Genomic DNA, 19,728 nt, shown 5'->3' with positions numbered 1-19,728 from the left:
AGCAAATATAAATAGAATTGAATAGAAAGATTTATCAGCAGGGAAATTACTGAGAGCCATCTCAGCTGTAAATACCAGCTGTATTCATGCAAAGATGTTATATCTTTATTTATTGATTAGCCCTTGGGCCATATCAAAGTGCAGAGTTCCAGAAACAAATTACTAAAATCTGATAAAAGCAGTTTAAAATGGAATTGGATAAAATACAATTTAAAATGAAATTGGAATAAAATACAATAATTTAACATATAGATAAAATATGTTAAAATTATAGCAAAATGGTTCAGTTGAGATCTGCATATGTGGGGCTGATTGGAGTAGATTGCAGGGTTGGCACCGAAATATAATTTTAACATATTTTATCTATATCATGCAAAGATGATTTCTCATTTTTGAAACTTGCTTAATGTTTATGGGTGCCTAACATCCCCAGTTCAGCACTAAGTCTTACATGAGGAAAAACCTGAAATTTTGGCAAGCCACAATTGGCTGGACAGGTCCCAGCATTAGAGTATTATGCATCTTTGTGTTTAAGAGGCTAAAGGGAAGAAAAACATTATTTTCAGCGCTGTTAGGGAGCTTTTGAGACCTTTGTGAAATCTCATACACAGATTAATACCGTCAGATTCAAGAGGCTTTGCAGCTGTCACAAGGGAATTAACACTTGATACGACTTTAACCTTTGAGAGTGAAGGTTTAAGCCACACATCATCAAGTTATTTTTTCTTTTTTCTTTGTGTACTATATTGACAACAGCGGCTGAACATTCTGGGTGGATAATTATACTGCTTTCATTATGTCCTTTCCAGTATCTTCTTAACTCGTAATTAAGGAATTTAATCTGCTTATTATCATGTATAAATTTTGTTCAATAGAATATTTTGCTTGGGTAGATTTCTGCTGAATCTCTTTCCGTCTGTATCATATTCTCAGCAGGTACCTTTCTAGAGGCATGGTTTTTATAATATGAAATTTTCCCATTCGGCCAAAGCCCAAATTAAAGTCACTCTACCGTGCTTCATGTCTCTGTATGGAAGAAGGAAGGACAGAGCAGTTGTCTAAATCCTTTGTGACAATAGACAGCTTGTAGGCCTCCTTAGCACCATCTGCTGTTCTAGGCTCAGTGACAGTGGGATGGTTTTTTGCTGTATCATAGTTACTTGACCATAGGATGCCTCTGGCTTCCAAGTATTTATCTACTTGCATTGCAGTACATTAATCAAGACTACCTTCTCCACGTATCAGTTTTGGAAGGCAATTTTCTTTTTGCTTCTTAACTGCCACATATTTTAGCTAGGGAAGTTGGGAGGTTGTTGTTGGAGCGGTAGAAAGTTAGTCATAACAACATTCTGTATTCAAGGACATCCTGCGTCTGATGTAGACTGCCTGAAGATTGTATCCAATTGAGTGTGAAGAGTTGATTGGACAATGTGATGAACTTGTGGGTGTGGGCAGGGTTGTGAACTGTCAACTGGGTGTGGAAAACCCGGGTTTTCCCAGCTGTGCCAACATGACATCTCTAATAAATTGGAACTTTGAGGAACCTCAAGCCTCAGAGCTTTATTTCGTTGGGGGTGTTCCTTGGAACCCTGACATCACATTTAGGAGAAATCATAATACATCTTAATCCTTGATTTATGACCACAACTGGGACCAGAATTTCCACCTGCTTTACAAAAGCGGTTATTAAGTGAATTGTGCCCATTTTTTTTCAACTTTGCAACAGCTTGGAATTCTCAGGTCCACCATTCAAGAATTTTTGCAGGGTTGTCTCTGTTTAACGTCCAAGATCCACCTAGATTGGTTAGGTGCTGCTGCAGACATTCCTCAACTTATAACCACAACTGAGCCCAACATTTCCTTTGCTAAGAGACACATTTATTTCAGAGAGTTCTGCTCTTGCCATTCCTAAATCTTCGCCCAAAATGTCTGTTGCTAAGCAAGGTAGCTGTTAAGTGAATTTTACGACTTTTTCTTCCCACAGTTGTTAAGTGAATCATTGCAACTGTTAAGTTAGGAACACGGTTGTTATGTGCATCTGACTTTCCCATTGACTTTTGCTTGTCAGAAAGTCAGAAAAGATGATCGCGTGATTCCAGGGCATTGCAGCCATCATAAACATGAGTTAAACATGCCAAGAACCTGAATTTGGATCGTGTGACCATGGGTCATAAGTGTGAAAAAATCGTCACAAATCTCTTTTTTCCAGTGGCGTTATAACTTTAAACAATAACTAAATAAATGGCTGTAAGTTGAGGACTATCTGTACATACTGAGATGCTAAAATAAATAACTGCAATCCATCGCACTCTGTTGTCCAAAATTAACGACTGATGACCGATTTATTTTTTCAAAAACAGGTTACTGATTTAGATGATGATGCCGGATCTCCAGCTGAAGAGTTCAAAGCATTTGCCTCTGATACAGGGATGAATCGGAGCCAATCAGAGTATTGCAATGTTGGGTCTAAGACTTTTTTAACCAACCATCCTGCTAAGAAGTTTGTGTTTGATTTTATGCGTGTGCTGATAATAGATAATCTCTGCCTTACACCTGCAAGCAAGCAAACTCCTTTAATAGATCTTCTTCTGGAGGTAAATTTAATATTTTATCGTCATTTCTTAAAGCAAAAAGAAAAGTCACACTGGATATTTTCAACGTTCTGTTTTTACTGAGTTAATTGCTTTTGCATTCTGACAGTAGTTAGAATGCAGTACTGCAGGCTACTTCAGCTGGCTGCTGGCTGCCAGCAGTTCAGCAGTTTGACAGTTCGAGTCTCATCAGTTCAAGGTTGACTCAGCCTTTCATCCTTCTGAGGTCGGTAAAATTAGGATCCAGATTGTTGGGGGCAAGAGGCTGACACTGTAAACCACTTAGAAAGGACTGCAAAGCACTGTGAAGCAGTATTTAAGAGTAAGTGCTAATGCTATTGCTATCACAGTAATCACAGTAATTCTCAGCCTGTGGTCCATGGGGGGGGGTGCAATGTTGTCATAGGGGGTCTGTGAAGACTTGAAGAAATGTTATGATTTAAAACTTAAGTCTTGGAGGTTCATGGCCACAAAAGGTATTTAAAGGGGGTCCACGATGAAGAAAAGATTGAGAACCATTGGCATATTAGAATAATTTTGAGAGCCTTGCAATGATTTAAGAAGCAATAGCATTTAGACTTATTTACCGTTTTACAGCCCTCTCTAAGCGGTTTACAGAGTCCACATATTGCTCTTCAACAATCTGGGTCCTCATTTTACCGACCTCGGAAGGATGGAAGGCTGAGTCAACCTTGAGCCTGGTGATATTTGAACTGCCAAATTGCAGGCAGCCGACAATCAGCAGAAGTAGCCTGCAGTACTGCATTCTAACCACTGCGCCACCACGGCTCTAGAAGGCTAGTTGGTTTCACTCCATCTCCTCAAAAAGATTTTTATGCCAAAAATATAAGGGCACTTCTATCTTTATATCTCATTTCTGATTTTCTAGCTACACTAGCTATCTTCTAATTTGGAAAAAAAGGGAAAACTTTTCAGAGAATCCTTTTTCCACATTTGTCAGCTTGTCTTCTTCCTTTAACTCATTCAGGCGGGAAGCAGCTCAGAAAAGTGAAAGACACAATTGGGGTGAAAATGACATACCAAAGAATCTTCTCCCCTGCTTTTTGTCCCAATTCCTACTTGTTAGGGATCAAACCAGGGGTGAAATCCAGCAGGTTCTGACAGGTTCTGGAGAACCAGGAGCAGAAATTTTGAGCAGTTCAGAGAACCGGTAGCAGAAATTTTGAGTAGTACGGAGAACTGGCAAATGGCTGGCCCCAGGGTAGAGTGGGAATGGAGATTTTGCAATATCCTTCCCCCAGGAGTGGGGAGAAAATGAGGATTTTGCAGTATCCTTCCCCTGGAGTTGGGTGGGAATGGAGATTTTGCAGTATCCTTCCCCAGCCACGCCAACCAAGCCCACCAAGCCACGCCCACAGAACTGGTAGTAAAAAACATTGGATTTCACCACTGGCTCAGATAATACAGATTAACAGAGTTGGAAGGAAAAGCTTAAAGAAAGAAACCAGAAAACTGTATGAATGTTATGGTGGAAAGGCCATTTTAAGTAAGGAAGATAGAAATTTGGAGATAGATGGCACAAGGTATCTTTCATTGCACAGTTACAGTGATCGCTGGGCTTTTGGCCACAAGAATGAAAAGGAGCTCTACACTAAGCAAAGACATTAGTTTTGTCTCCCAGAACTGTTACCTAGAAGCAATACAAATCAAACTAGATTGGAATGTAGCATCTTATAGTACAGTGCAATGACTACTGTGATCTGACCCAGTGCCTTCCTTTTAAAGCCACATTTCTATGAAGGCTCCAAGCCCCTTTTCTTCTACTGATTTAGTATCTTCTAATATAAACAATGTCCTTTATCCTACTCACATAGTGTCTTCTTTTACACCAAGGAATGGGTAAACAATCTGGTTTCTGTTATCTGACTCTATCCCCATCAAGGTCCACAAGCTGTTTTTTTTTTTTCCATTTATCTGTTCTGTCTAATATACATTTCAGAACCATAAGAAAAGGGGAGAGAATTATTTGCCTTCTCTCATTGCAACAGGAAGAGAATTGCATTCTCAGGTGACCTCCATTCCACTCATTCACTTGGCCTACAGTGGAAGATAATCTGCTGAAAGTTGTTTTAAAGAACTGGCCCTTTCTGTCGATTGAGAGCAGCCATGCTGTTCAGGAATTCTGGGAGTTGAAGTCCACAATCATAAAAAGCCATAGTTCCCCACTTCTGATTTAGAATAACCTGCTCCCCCCTCCAAAAAAAAAATTAAAGATAGCATCTCTTAGAAAAATATAATCAGTTTTATTTTTGTTGCTCAGTAGATTTTCTTCCCCTCCATGGAAATATTTTAAAAAGACATACGGGCTTTCCAGTAGTTTAACAAGTGTCCTTTGTTAATTTCTGAGGGAAATAATTAATACCGTGTTTCCCAGAAAATAAGACCTTGTCTTATATTTTTTTGAATCCTGAAATAAGCGCTTGGTTTTATTGCCATGCGCTTAAAAGCCCGACTGAGCTTATTATCAGGGGATGTCTTATTTTGAGGGAAACAGGGCACTAACACATTAATAATTTATTATTCACTGTTACACTAAGTATATGGAATGGAAAGTTTTATTTGCGCCAAGTGCCAGACCGTACAATGTTTAATGCATCTTAAAATTGCCAGAGTTCATAGTAACATTTCAGAATAGCTTCCTCTGATGACATCTTATTATCCTTATTCTGCATTTCTAGGCATCTCCGGAAAGATCAACAAGGGCCCAACAAAAAGAATTTCAGACTTATATTTTGGATAGTGTTATGGACCACTTGCTTGCCGCTGATGTTTTATTGGGTAAACATTCATTTACATGCTTTTATCCCCAACGAACCTTCTTCAAATCCTCAAAAGAACATAAATGATGTATTGCTGTAAATGCAAAATGTTGTTTCTACACATCAATTAAAAATTATGAATTACTCTAGTGAGAATGATCCATTAAAAAAAGAGCAGTTGTTTTGCAAGCTTAAAAAAGTTCTGATACTGCATAATGATACTGTGTAATGTGTAATTATACTTCTATGGAGAAATTTTTTTCTGGTATTGATGTTAGTTTTATGGAATTGGGTATTATTATTATTATTATTATTTAGGTATTCATTTTGGAAATGAAATTCTTCTGCTGTTGTCCTTGTGTAGGTGAGGATGCATCTTTGCCTATCACCAGTGGAGGAAGCTACCAGGTGCTTGTAAACAATGTTTTCTATTTCACGCAGCGTGTGGTAGATAAACTTTGGCAAGGGATGTTCAACAAGGAATCGAAGTTGCTTATCGATTTCACACTCCAATTAATTGCACAGGTATGCTCGCATGATTTAGGTGTTCAAATAAAAAAAAAATTGGTTACCTAGACAGACAAAACTTCCTATACTTGTTTTCCTTTACATATTTCTTTCCATAAAAACATTTAGTAGAGATGGAAATATTTATGCACTCTGAAGAGAAACCTTTATGCTTTCCCTTTCTCATATTTCACTGAATCAAAGTTAAAGTGGGCTACTTGCTTGTTCACAAGTTGGAGATGACCTGCTCTTAAACCAGTTTTCTCCTCCTTGCTCAATTGTATTGGCACAAACAGCAGATTCTGTTGTTGAAGTCAGATCTTGTATCTGGCAATCACATTAGAGCAAGAGGGGCAGGGGTGGGCTGCTGGGGGTTCGCAGGGGTTTGGGAAAACCTCTAGCTAAGATTCTGTGGAGTTCGGAGAATCCCCAAATCCCACTCCTGGCTGGCCCTGCCTGCCCCTCCCCTCCCAGGAGTCCCCACACGACCTGTTTTGGATGTAGGTAAGTGCAGGGCTCATGCGGAAGCTTGGGGAAGGCAAAAAAACAGCCTACTGGAAGTTTGGGAAGGCTGGAAATGGGCCCATTTCTGGCCTCCAGAGGGCCTTCGGAGCCTGGGAAGGCCGTCTTCGCCCTCCTGGAGGCTCGAGGAAAGCCTCCTGAGGGTGGGGAGGGCAAAAACGCTCTCCCCCCCCCATCGTGGTGCAGGAAGCCGGCTAGGCCACGCCCACCATGGCCACACCCACCCAGCAACTGGGAAGAGAACCCCTTGCTAAATTTTTTGAAGCCCACCCCTGAATAGGGGCAACTATTTCCCAACCTGTAAAGCTTCCAAACAGTTGTGTCTTTGTTCAGTAGATGTGCTGAAGGGAAAAAGGTAAGTTCTGCAGATCTATCAAAAGCTTCATCCTATTTGACTTATTTTTTTTCTTTCACAGGAAACAGTGAAAATTGGATTTTGTCAAGGCTATTTGATGAATACTTTTAATAACAAGAGGCAGTGTTAAGCAATAATTTAGGCTAATTTCCAAGATAATGGAACCTTCTCATTTAGCAGAGGAAATCATTGCTGAAAATCTGCTTAAAAACGCAGAAATAAAAGTGTACAGTACTGTTACGATTTCTCTCTTTAAAATGTTTATTTGTGTTTTGTCGTCGTTGTTTTTTTAAAGTCAAAAAGAAGATCTCAGGGATTATCCCTGGATGCTATTTATCACTGCCTGAACAGGACCATCTTGTACCAATTCTCACGGCCACATAAAACGGTTCCCCAGCAAGTTGCTCTTCTCGACTCTCTAAGGATGCTTACTGTGAACCGAAGCTTGATCCTGGGTCCCGCAAATCACGACCAAGAATTCATCAGCTGTCTGGCTCATTGCTTGATTAATCTTTATGCCGGAAGGTAAGTGTCCCAGAGTGCATGCTTTGCACTTTGGTTGATTTAATATATAAATAAAATAAAATAAATTTTGTGTAATCATCAAGATGATTAACATTAAGTTTCTTTTTATAGGTGTGATTTATAAATCATAGCACATATTTCTGATATTTAGGAAGGCAAAGTAGAGTAACCAATTCCTTGTAGAAATGGAGCTTGAATTCTGGAATGGAAACTGGAAATTAGATATCAACTGTTGTGGCCCACCGGCGGCCAGCAGAGCTGGTAGCAGAGTCAGACAGTGAGGAGGTTGGGCCAGTCCTGGGGGCTAGGGAAAGCTCGAACGAGGGCTCTGTGTCAGAGGCAGAGAGGGAGGTAGACAGCAGTGAGGCAGAGGAACAGCTGGAGCCCATTCCCAGTGTGCGCATGTGCAGAGCTGCCAGAAGACAGCATTTCAGAAAGCAAGGTCGACTCGGGAGTAAAGCCACACCTTGGAGGTGATTGGAAATAGGAAATAAAAGAGGAGCGAACGGGGAGTGGGCTTTTGCAGGAAACCATTCATTCATTCCGTGACTGAGGGACTCTGTGCCGAGCTTGGCCTTGTACTGTGGTTGGAAACAAGCTATGTGGCAGCTTGCCAAACGCTATAAGGTGTGTTGAGAAATATTCTTTTGAAAAACTGTTTGGAGAAACCTTGTCGTGTTCCACTCCTCCTCTGATGGCCTGGTCGGGGAAGTCCGTATCAAGCGTGCCTCTGCAGCTTTGCCAAAGTTCTGTCAGAGTTCTCAGGGCAGGCAGGAGACCAGGATGTGACTTCAGCAATCCAATTTAGACTTTGCCTGACTAAAAGAATGCCAGAAAGCAGATCCTTTATATAGGCCATGGGGTGTGTCTCCATGACTCAGCACTTATCCAGGCCTGCCCCTCTCTTTCTTTTGCTGACGTCGCCTCTCCACTCTCCGGAAGCGTGGGTCCCTCCAGCTGCCGGTAATTCCAGCTCGTGACTGGCTTCACACTCCCCAGGCTCACATGCTGTGGGGGAGGGGCCCAGCTGCTCCATTTTTTCGGGCATGGTGCCAGGACTGGGGGCTGGAGGCATGCCAGGACATTCTTCTGCACTATCAGCGTCCGGCAGGAGACGAGAGGGGCCCGGCTGCGGAGAAGGGGGCGAGCGAGGCACAACAAACCTTGCTGACTGTGAATGAACGTAATTCACAGTTGTGTAAATAAAAGAGATTTTGCCAGGATCAGTTCCTGCCTCCTTCTTGTTAAGGGGAGTCTAGGTCAGGACATCAACAATAAAAAGACAATCACAAGCAGATTTGAAAGGCTTTTTATATATAAAAGTGTTATCAGTTTGAATGCTGTGTCAGGTACCAGTTTTTCTTGTAACACTGAATGTTTCAGGTATCAGCTGCTACTCATAAATATTGAAATAATGAAGATGTATTGAGTTTTCACAAGTGACAGGTCTTCTGATCATTTGTCAAAGAAGCATGTTCATAATTCTTTTTCACCTGCTTCATATATAAACAGCTTAAGAAGGAAGGTGTTCACTTGATACAAACAGTCCATTCTTGGTCTTCCTTTAGAGAAGCCAGTTTACAAAAATGAATCTTGATCGTTGCATGGAATTTATAACCGCCACAACTTTTGCCAATTAAACCTGTCTGTCGATTTTTATAATCTGAGGCTGAGTTGTTGTACATTACTTTCTCCATGACACAGTAGGCATTTTTTTTTTTTTTTTGCGTGAACATTAGGACCTTGTGTGGGAGGCATTTAAATAATGAGAACTCCCATCTGTTGGCTGAAGTAGCAGCATTATAAATTTGTACCATATAATTGACCTTTACCTCGCTCAAGTGAGAATGAAACGAGATAGAGTGTTCTGATATACCATATGCTTTCTTTCCAGAAATTGTGATACAAGTAGTCCTCACTCAACAACAGTAACTGGGAGCAGAATTTCTGTCGCTAAGCAACATGGTTGTAAATCATGGTGCCATGTGACCATGCTCCTTAGCAACAGCAGTCACCATAGTTCCCCATTGTTAACATTAAGCGAATGACCCCAGGTCATTGAACAAGGACTTCACACAACTTCTGTCCGGCTTCCCCATTGACTATGTTTGTGGAAATCCAGCAAGGAATGTTGCAAATCACAATCATGTGTCTGTGGCATAGTGCAACAGTCTGAAACCCAGCTTGGTTGCCAAGTCCCAGATTGCAACAGCTGGAATTTCAAAGGACCAGTTGCAAGCAGTTGTTCAGAATCATCATAAGTTCCAATGTTCACTGAAGAAGTGGTTGTTACCCAAAGATTACCTGCAGTTTACTTTATTTTTATTTTACGAAACTGAAAGGCAAATGCAAAAATATATAAAGAAAAGGGAAAAAAAGTTTACATATTTTTGCAATCAGTTATTCATCATTTATATGCATTTCATTTTCAAACCAAGGACCTCCCTGTCATTTAACACTATTGTAATATCTGTACAGAAAAACACAGAAGGGTCTCTCTCAGGGGTGAAATCCAATTTTTTTTACTACTGGTTCTGTGGGCATGGCTTGGTGGGCATGACAGGGGAAGGATACTGCAAAATCCCCATTCCCTCCTTATTCCTGGGGGAAGGATATTGCAAAATCTCCATTCCCACCCCACTCTGGGGCCAGCCAGAGGTGGTATTTGCCAGTTCTTCGAACTACTCAAAATTTCTGCTATCGGTTCTCCAGAACTTGCTGGATTTCACCCCTGGTCTCTCTTCAACTTTGCCCGCATAATTCTGAAGTGTAATTTTTGTGCTGTTTCGAGCCTAGGAATCATAGTTTGAAATAATGAAGTATTAGTTAAAAGGTATGCCCTAAATTATATATAAGGTTTTCTGCAGGTGCTAATTCCACAGCTGGTTTTTTGGGGGGGAGTAATATTACAGATAATTCAGAACCTTTTGTATTGATACATAACAATAATTTATTTGGGCAGTTTGGTCTTGTGATTAGTAAGGCAGTTTGGCTTAGTGGTTAAGGCACCCAGCTAAAAAATTGAAAATACTGAATTCTAGGCCCGCTTTAGCCATAAAAGCCAACGGAATGGGCCACACACACACACACACACTCTCTCTCTCTCTCTCTCTCCCTCTCTCTCCCCCTCCCTCCCCCCCTCTCTCTCGGCCCAACCCACCTCACAGAGTTATTGCTATGGGGAAAAGCAGAAGAGTAAAATGTGTTGGATACGTTCACTGCGTTGAATTATTTGTAAAAATGATAAAAGGTGGGATACAAATGAATAAAATAATCTTCCATTGCAGTTTGAAAATAGAACTTCTCATGTTCTGTTTTCAAGTCTCTCCAATATCTGTTGCATATCAATGCACTATCACTAATGTTATATTTTTAATTCAGCACTTGCCCACATGAGGTTTTTGCTCGGCTGTTGCCTTTTAATAATTCTGTGCGGTTGACTATTAACACCTTTTTTCACTCTTGAGCTTCTTGAGGCCCTCAGAAAATAAAATAACTGCGTGTATATTTATAAATGCAGAAACCTGTCTATTTATATCAGGACCAGCTCTCCTTCCCCCCACAGCTTTTCTAAAGCAAATATGCCTCCTTCACGTCTAACCTTATTGGATGCTGTTTACAGCAGCGTTGAGGGTTTTGGTCTGGAAGCAGAGGCCAGAATGACCACATGGCACATCATGATACCTTCTGACGTTGAGCCCGATGGAGTCTACAGTCAAGATGTCGGTGAAGGTAACGATACACCGTAAAGCATGTTAGGCTGAAATTAGAGTCAAATGTTGCTTGTTGTGCTTCTCCCATCCTTTCCCTGATCTTTTAGCTACTCGTTAGAACAGGGGTGTCAAACCTCAAGGCCTGCGGGCTGGAAGCCGCCCTGAGTCTTCAGAGAAGGGCGGGATATAAATGCAAATAAAATAAAAAATAAATAAAAATACGGTGCTTAGATCTGGTCTGCAGGGGGCCGCCCTGGAAACAGCAAATGGTGCCTCTGTGTCGTGTCCCACTCCTCCGCTGATGGCTGGGTCAGGGAAATCCGAATCAGGCTTGCCTCTGCAGCTCTGCCCAAAGTCCTAGCAAAGTCCTTAGAGCAGGCAGGAGACCAGTAAGTGACTTCAGCAAGATAAGTTCGACTTTGCCTGACTCAGAGACTGCCAGAAAGCAGATCCTTTATATAGGCCATGGGGTGTGGCTCCATGACTCAGCACTCATTAAGGCCTGCCCCTCCCTTCCTTCTGTTGCCTCCGCCTATCCAGTCTTCTGATGCGAGGGTCACTCCAATCAGCAGCTGTTGGAAATAAACCCTCCTCAGGCTCACATGCTGTGGAGGAGGGGGAGGGGTCTAGCTGCTCCGTTTGCCTGGGCATGGAGCCAGGGCTGGGGCCGGGGGATGCTCCCTCCTCTGCAGCCTGCTTGGGCATGGAGCCAGGGCTGGGACCGGGAGGTGCCCCCTCCTCTGCAGCTTGTCTGGGCATGGAGCCAGGACTGGGGCTGGGAGGCATACATTCCTCCGTGTTCGGGAGCAGATAAGCAGACCCCGGTTGCGGTGAGAGTGGACAAGACACAACACTCTGCCAGTGAAAACAGAGCTCAGGAGACAGCATGTGTGTCCCCCCCCAGCTCCATTTTCACTGGCAGGAGGTTATCGTGACCAAAAACAGGGCCCGGGGCACATGCAGCACCCCCCTCCCCGAGCTCCATTTTCGCTGGCAGAGAGCTAGCAAAACAAACTAAAAGCAAAACAAAACAAAAGGAGAATTTTTTCCCCTTTTGCATTTGAGCATCCAAGAAGGGACAGGAAAGGAGAAAGGGGAAGAGGAAAGACAAAGAAGGAAAGATGGGAAGGAAGAAGAAAGGAGGATGAAGAGGAAAGGAAAAAGAAGAGGAGGGAAGAAGGAGAGAAGGGAAGGGAGGGAAGGAAGGAAGGAAGGAAGGAAGGGATGATGAGAGGGAGAGAGGGTTTGAAGGAAGTCGTGCCTTAGCACTTGGCCATCATAGGTGCCCCAGTGAGTGACGTTGAGCTGGCCACACCCACCCTGGCCCCCCAAGGTGAAACACAATCCTGATATGGCCCTCAATGAAATCGAGTTTGACTCCCCTGTGTTAGAGAGTCAGTGAGGAATTATTTTCCAGTGAGCTATGAAAAACACATTTCAAATGCTAGACTTCAGCTCACCAGATTGAAATGTAGGCTACAAGAGGCCCAACTGACAGCAAGCAGTTTGAGAGTGTAAGATGGAGAATTAAAGTGATGATGGGCTGCGTATCCACTTTAAAGAGACCCTGCTAAGCTGCAGTCAGGAACGCATTAGAATTAGACATCTCTTGTCACTCAGCGAAATCTGTGACAAGGAGCAAACAAACAAAAAGTGTCTTGGTCAACAATAACATTTTAGCTGCTATTAGACGTGGAAAACTCAGTGCCGACAGACGGCTGATCGGAGACATAATTCCGTACCTATGATTATTCTAACAAAAATGCCATCCCTTGGATTCCAAGGTGTAGAATGGGGTATTCCCATTATGTTTGAGTGGCGGGTTCAACCTAAAAAAAAGGTAGCCAGTCAAATATTCGAGTACAGGGAGTCTTCGAATTGCAAACATTCATTTAACGACTGTCCAAAGTTGCATCAACGCTGAAAAAGTGACTTAACAGCTTGTCCTCGCGCCTATGACTGCCGTAGCATCTCTGTGTTACGTGACCAAAATTCAGTCTCTTGGCAACCGGTATGTGTTTATGATGGTTGCAGCAACCCAGGGTCATGTGATGCCATTTGTGACCTTCCCAGGCAGCTTCCAGCAAGCAGTCAGTGAAGGAAGCTGGATTCATTTAACAGCCACGTGATTCACTTAATAGCTGCAGTGGTTCCCCTTAACAACCAAAATTGGGCACCGCTCACTTAACAACTGCCTTGCTTAGCAATGAAAATGCTGATTCCCAGTTATGGCCATAAATCAAGGACTATCTTTATTAAACTTTATATGGCTCCAAAGTCAGAGTTGAAAATAAGGGCAGTCCTTTCTATAGGGAACCATTGAGTTAAATCATAAGCTTGCAGAAATCGCATGTTATCATCTTGCCTTTACATTAGTATCTCGCCTTAAGTTGACATGGCAAGTCTTTGGCATTAGAACTGATTGCTTTTCAAATAAAAGTTAAGCTACTACAGATATTTCCATGGATCATGTTGGCACTTAATCATCAATGCTAAAATAAGGCTTAGATAAATGTCTTATTATATTTAACTCTCAGGAGTTTTTCAGTGCCGTGGTTCTCGTAGTTGATCACAATCTTGTTCCATTCACATATATAGGTCGCCAACTTCTCCTTAAAGCCGTGAATCGTGTGTGGACAGAGTTGATCTACAGCAAGAAACAGGTTTTGGAGGAGGCTTTCAAAGTATCCCTTCCAGTCAATGACAGAGGCCATGTGGATATTGCAGTTGCAAAATCTCTTATTGAAGAAGCCAGTTTAAAATGTTGGCAGAATCACTTGGGTAAGAGCAAGGGGGAGAAAAAAAAAATCCAACGCTCTGATTTAGAATTTAGGACATGATATGTTCTATGAAACAATATTCAAAATGTTTTGAACTTAAAACATTTTGTACTTGAAATGCCTCTAGAATATTTGGAATAGCCCATTTAGATTTTTTAAACAATGGCTTTAGACTTGAAATTGAGTGCTTTGACTTCAGCATTTTTCAGTTCAAATACACTCGTACCGTAGTTCTAAGCGGTCCCCCAACTCACCATTCTCCACACCTGCTGATTAACACTTTGAGAACATGGATGAAATATCTGATGGACATTACAGGTTTTCTTCCAGCCTATTCTAGAGCCATCCAGTCCAGGAGATCCCTTAACCAATTCTGCTAAGGAAGATTCCTATAATGTGATCTCTGTAAAAGTAGGCAGCGAGGGGCTCTGAATCCAACCAAAAACTTAATTCAAGTCTTATAAGCAAGTAGATCTCTGAATTTAAAGGGGGCGGGGCGCTCAGTGGCTAAGACACTGAACTTGTTGATCGAAAGGTTGGCAGTTCAGCGGTTTGAATCCCTAGTGTCACGTATTGGGGTGAGCTCCCATTACTAGTCCCAGCTTCTGCCAACCTAGCAGTTTCAAAGCATGTAAAAAATAGGGACCACCTTTGGTGGGAAGGTAACAGCGTTCCGTGAGCCTTTGGCGTTTAGTTATGCCAGCCACATGACCACAAAGATGTCTTCGGACAGCGCTGGCTCTTCAGCTTTGAAACGATGATGAGCACCGCCCCCTAGAGTCGGGAATGGCTAGCACATATGTGCAAGGGGAACCTTTACCTTTTAAGCAAGTAGATCTCTGAACTGTTGTTGAAACTAAACTTCCTTGGAAGCTTTGCAAAGTCCTAATACTACGTAGAACAACATGACAATCTGGATTATATTAGATGGCAATGGTATATGGGGAGTTGTATAATTATTGCATTTTGATCAATTGTTTTATCTTCCAGCTCATGAAAAGAAATGCATCAGTAGAGGAGAAGCTTTGATTCCGGCAACTCAATCAAAGTTATCTCGAGTCAGCAGTGGTTTTGGTCTCTCCAAGCTAACCGGATCAAGACGAAACAGAAAAGAAAGTGGACTTAGTAAACATAACCTATCAACACAGGTAACTTACAGAATTAAAAGGCAAAACAAGTTCAAAATTAAGATAAATTGTTGTCTTCTGCTCATTTAGTAACTTGTTCTGTGTTTTAACATCACTTAATAAATTGTTTCTTTCCTTCATTGTATTCCAATGATATCAAGAACCGGCAATTTACAATCCTTCACATATTTTTGGACTTCATCTGAGAACTGGAGTCTGCTGGCATCTGAGGAGCCATTCTCTTCACTCTTGCCTTACAACAAAGATGGAGAACGATGGCCCTTTTATGACTTGTGGACTTTTAACTCCCTGGATGTTGAAGTCCACAAGTCGTACAAGGGCCATAGTTCCCTACCCCTGCCTTAGAATGGTAGCCTAAATTTCATGGTCACAATGCTGTTTTATTTATTTTTTTCATTCTAGATCGGGGTGTCAAACCCGTGGCGTCTCGTCGTCATGTGACATATCGCGACTTTTTTTCCCCCTTCGCTAAACTGGGGGTGGCCCTGGCCAGCGCGTGACACATCTGCCCCTGTTTGACACCCCTGTTCTAGATCAGAGGTCTCCAACCTTGACAACTTTAAGAGTTTTGGACTTCAACTCCCAGAGTTCCTCAGCCAGCTTTGCTTTGCTGGCTGAGGAATTCTGGGAGTTGAAGTCCACAACTCTTAAAGTTGCCAAGGTTGGAGACCCCTGATCTAATGGTCACATAAATCACCAATTCTGCAGTCCAAAATCCACTGAAATAAAATGAATGAGGTTCCCCCCCCCCCCATTAAATCAGTTGAATACGAATAAGTAATATCTATATGGCAGAAACGAGCAATCTGTTCGCCAAATTTCCATTAAAAAAAATGACAATCCTGTGTTGTTATTTTTCAGTGCCATTATTTTTATATTTTCAAGAATGCTCCTTCTTCTTGTCTGCAATAATATTTGTATTCTTACCATTAGGAGATTTCTCAGTGGATGTTTACTCACATTGCTGTGGTTAAAGACTTGGTAGACATGCAGTATAAAGAATATCAAGAGGTAAGTGAAATTAACAGGTCTTTTAATCCATATCTGCCCCTTCTCATTCTTCTGAATTGAAGGAGACAAGCCATAAAGCACTAGCATGCATTTTAAGTAGAATGATCTGCCTGTTTGCAAATCTAATCCCAAAGGTGCTTTTTCAAAAGGCAACTAACTAGCCTTTCTTCATTTTGCTTGAAGACATTTTACTTCTCATCCAGGAAGCTTCTTCAGCTTCTTCTGAAGAACTGAAGAAGAAGCTTCCTTCAGTGCTGAAAAAAAGCACCTTTGAGACAACCATGATATCTCCATAGACATGTACAAATCTAATAGTAAAAGCTCCTTCAAGAATGGATCTTAGCTTTGACTTTTAACTCCATAGGTAAGGTGCGTACCTAAATTTTCAACTGCAACTCTTTAAGCTTTTTTTTTTTTAAAGGCTCAAGGAATTCATTGCGGTTTGTTCGTTTATTTGTTTGCTTTGCCTTTAGTCATGACAGGTTTGCAGTAGAATTACTGTAGAAGATGGCTAATGATAAAATGCATTGTTGCTAGTATGGGGAGGGGGTTGAATCAAAGAACGACATTATATGGAAATACTACTATGGCTCTCCACGATGGAGGCATTGATACATCAGAATGTGATTAATATGGATATAAAGATATAAGGATATTTTGAATGACAGAGGAGAACTTAAATCTAAACAAAAACAAAAACTAATCAAGGGATTGATCTAGCATGGTGGCCACATGTGCAAATATAATCAAAATATTAGAAAGATACAAGAATATATGTTTTTTATAAAAAAATCAATGGAATTAGATCAGATATTACTAGGGACAGATGAAAAATTAATTTTTAAAAAATGTATTAATTAATTAATTAATTTACTTATTTATTTGTAATAAGTTTTTATTTTATTTTATAGTATATAAAATTTCAATTGAACAGTGTGTTGACTGGGTACAAATCATTTTAGGAAGTAATATTCAAAGTGTTTACAGCAATATTCATCACATTTGTATCAATATATATTAATTCCAAATGGGACGCAGTGGCTTAGTGGGTAAGATGCTGAGCTTGTTGATCGAAAGGTCGGCAGTTCAGCGGTTCGAATCCCTAGTGCTGCGTAACGGGGTGAGTTCCCATTACTTGTCCCAGCTTCTGCCAACCTAGCAGTTCGAAAGCACATAAAAAATGCAAGTAGAAAAATAGGGACCACCTTTGGTGGGAAGGTAACTAGTGTTCCATGCACCTTTGGCGTTTAATCATGCCAGCCACATGACCACAGAGATGTCTTCAACAGTGCTAGCTCTTCGGTTTTGAAACGGAGATGAGCACCGCCCCCTAGAGTTGGGAACGGCTAGCACATTTGTGCGAGGGGAACCTTTACCTTACCTTTTATGGTATGGAAATTAGGCACCCATAACATTAAGCAAGTTTCAAGTTTGAGTATTTAATTAGCAAATATAAACAGAATTGAATAGAAAGATTTATCAGCAGGGAAATTATTGAGAGCCATCTCAGCTGTAAATACCAGCTGTATTCATGCAAAGATGTTATATCTTTATTTATTGATTAGCCCTTGGGCCATATCAAAGTGCAGAGTTCCAGAAACAAATTACTAAAATCTGATAAAAGCAATTTAAAATGGAATTGGATAAAATACAATTTAAAATGAAATTGGAATAAAATACAATAATTTAACATATAGATAAAATATGTTAAAATTATAGCAAAAGGGTTCAGTTGAGATCTGCATATGTGGGGCTGATTGGAGTAGATTGCAGGGTTGGCACCGAAATATAATTTTAACATAAAAATGTAAAAAATGCAAGTAGAAAAATAGGGACCACCTTTGGTGGGAAGGTAACAGTGTTCCGTGTGCCTTTGGCATTTAGTCATGCCAGCCACACGACCACGGAGACGTCTTCAGCCAGCGCTGGCTCTTCAGCTTTGAAACGGTGATGAGCACTGCCCCCTAGTGTTGGGAACAACTAGCACGTATGTGCGAGGAGAACCTTTACTTTTACCTTTACCTTATATTAATACAATAATAGTCATACTGTTTTTTTAACCAATTTAACACATCTTAATATATGATCCTTTCATATATTCCCCTGTTTCTAGCTCCTGTTTTTGTCAGCTGGCCATTAATAAAATAAGCCCCAAATAAAAAAATATTCCATTTCTTTCTTTTCCTTAATTGTAACTGTTAGTTTGTCCATTTCTGCACATTCTAATATTTTTCTAATCACGTCTTCATCAGTTGGGATCACTTCACTTTTCCACTGTTGTGCAAATACTATTCTCGCTGCCATTAATACATGTAAAATCAGATATACATTCCCTTTATTATACTTACCTGGTAAAATGCCCAACAAAAATGTCTCTGGTTTCAAGTCTAGATGTTTGATCATTTTTTCCAACCATGTATGTATTTTTGTCCCAATATTTTTTCACTTTTTGACATATCCACCACATATGAACCAAGTGTCTGATGACATTTCCAACATTTTGCAGATTTATTCTTAAACCTCTTTGCTAATCTTGAGGGCGGAAAATGCCATCTATAAAACATTCTATAAAGATTTTCTTTGTATGCAGTAGACATTGTTAAAAATGTATAATTATTTATTGAGGATTAAAATGGAAGAACAAGTGAAAGAAACAATGATGACATGGTCCCAAAAATTTTGGTTATTTGATAAAATATGCAGCTGACCTCTTCCTTCCTTCTTCTAGCGTCAGCAAAATGCCTTGAAGTACGTCACAGAAGAGTGGTCTCAAATCGAATATGAGTTGTTACGGGAGAGAGGTCTTTGGGGGCCTCCCATTGGATCTCACCTGGACAAATGGATGCTGGAAATGACCGAAGGGCCATGCCGGATGAGGAAGAAGATGGTACGAAATGACATGTTTTACGTGCAGTATCCTTACATGCCAGATACTGAACACGAGACCAATTTGCTGGTAAGTGTAAATGCGTGAGAGAATTTATTTGTGGGTTGGAACAGCTCTATTTGATTGCTTGTGTCGTTGAAAATATCGTTCATCGCAATGACTGTCATCTGTAATGCAGCCTATATTTATTGGCCATTAATATTCATTGGCTGTGGATTTATTAAAGTTTGTTGCTGGGAGTGCGTTGCTATTGATAGATGTTGATTTATCTCTAAGAGATTGTCACCAACAAATGTTTGGAGTTGCTGCCTAAGTCACATCAGCTCTATTGGTTTTTTCCTTTGGTTTCTTCTTCTACAATCCATTTCAGGGGTGAAATTCTCTTACCTTCCCTACCGGTTCGCAAATGTGTGCGCGCTGTCATCCACGCATGCACAAAGCCTTCTGCACATGCCCAGAGGCTGAAAATCATCGCAAAAAAGGGACGTTAATAGTACAGTTGTTAAGTGAATTCAGCTTCCCCATTGACTCAGAAGGTCACCAAAAGTGATCACATGACCCTGGGACATTGCGATCATCATAAATATGAACCAGTTGCCAAGCGTCTGAATTTAGATCATATGAGCACGGGATGCTGTAATGATCATTAGTGTGAAACACTATCCTAAGCCACTTTTTTCAGTGTTGTAACTTCAGTCACTAAAAGAACTGTTGTAACTTGAGGACTCCCTCTGTATGCAATTCTTTTCTAGATTATTAATTCAGATCATATATCCATTTGAAATTAAATAGAGCAGCAGTGTCAAACTCACGGCCCGTGGATCGGATGCATCACCCGCTGCCCAGGCCTGGTTTAACGAAGGGAGAAAAAGTCACGATACATCATGTGACGCCGCCATGATGAAGCGA

General features: G+C 41.0%; 1 protein-coding gene across 6 annotated transcripts in view; it reads left to right on the top strand.

Annotated features, from left to right (window-relative positions):
- Positions 1 to 19,728, top strand: part of WDFY3 (WD repeat and FYVE domain containing 3) — a 204,679-nt gene that overhangs the window by 147,377 nt on the left and 37,574 nt on the right. For 4 of the 6 annotated variants that reach the window (XM_058192067.1, XM_058192065.1, XM_058192062.1 and 1 more), the window contains 9 exons: positions 2,361 to 2,594; positions 5,291 to 5,390; positions 5,736 to 5,896; positions 7,051 to 7,280; positions 10,846 to 11,012; positions 13,592 to 13,774; positions 14,764 to 14,921; positions 15,855 to 15,932; positions 18,661 to 18,888. In XM_058192067.1, the coding sequence (XP_058048050.1) occupies positions 2,361 to 2,594; positions 5,291 to 5,390; positions 5,736 to 5,896; positions 7,051 to 7,280; positions 10,846 to 11,012; positions 13,592 to 13,774; positions 14,764 to 14,921; positions 15,855 to 15,932; positions 18,661 to 18,888 (1,539 nt within the window). The remainder of the gene's footprint in view (positions 1 to 2,360; positions 2,595 to 5,290; positions 5,391 to 5,735; positions 5,897 to 7,050; positions 7,281 to 10,845; positions 11,013 to 13,591; positions 13,775 to 14,763; positions 14,922 to 15,854; positions 15,933 to 18,660; positions 18,889 to 19,728) is intronic. The other 2 variants (XM_058192066.1, XM_058192063.1) reach the window with 1 other exon arrangement.

This window comes from Ahaetulla prasina, chromosome 8, assembly GCF_028640845.1.
Source record: "Ahaetulla prasina isolate Xishuangbanna chromosome 8, ASM2864084v1, whole genome shotgun sequence".
NCBI lineage: Eukaryota > Metazoa > Chordata > Lepidosauria > Squamata > Colubridae > Ahaetulla > Ahaetulla prasina.
This window is presented reverse-complemented; position numbering and strand designations above follow the sequence as displayed.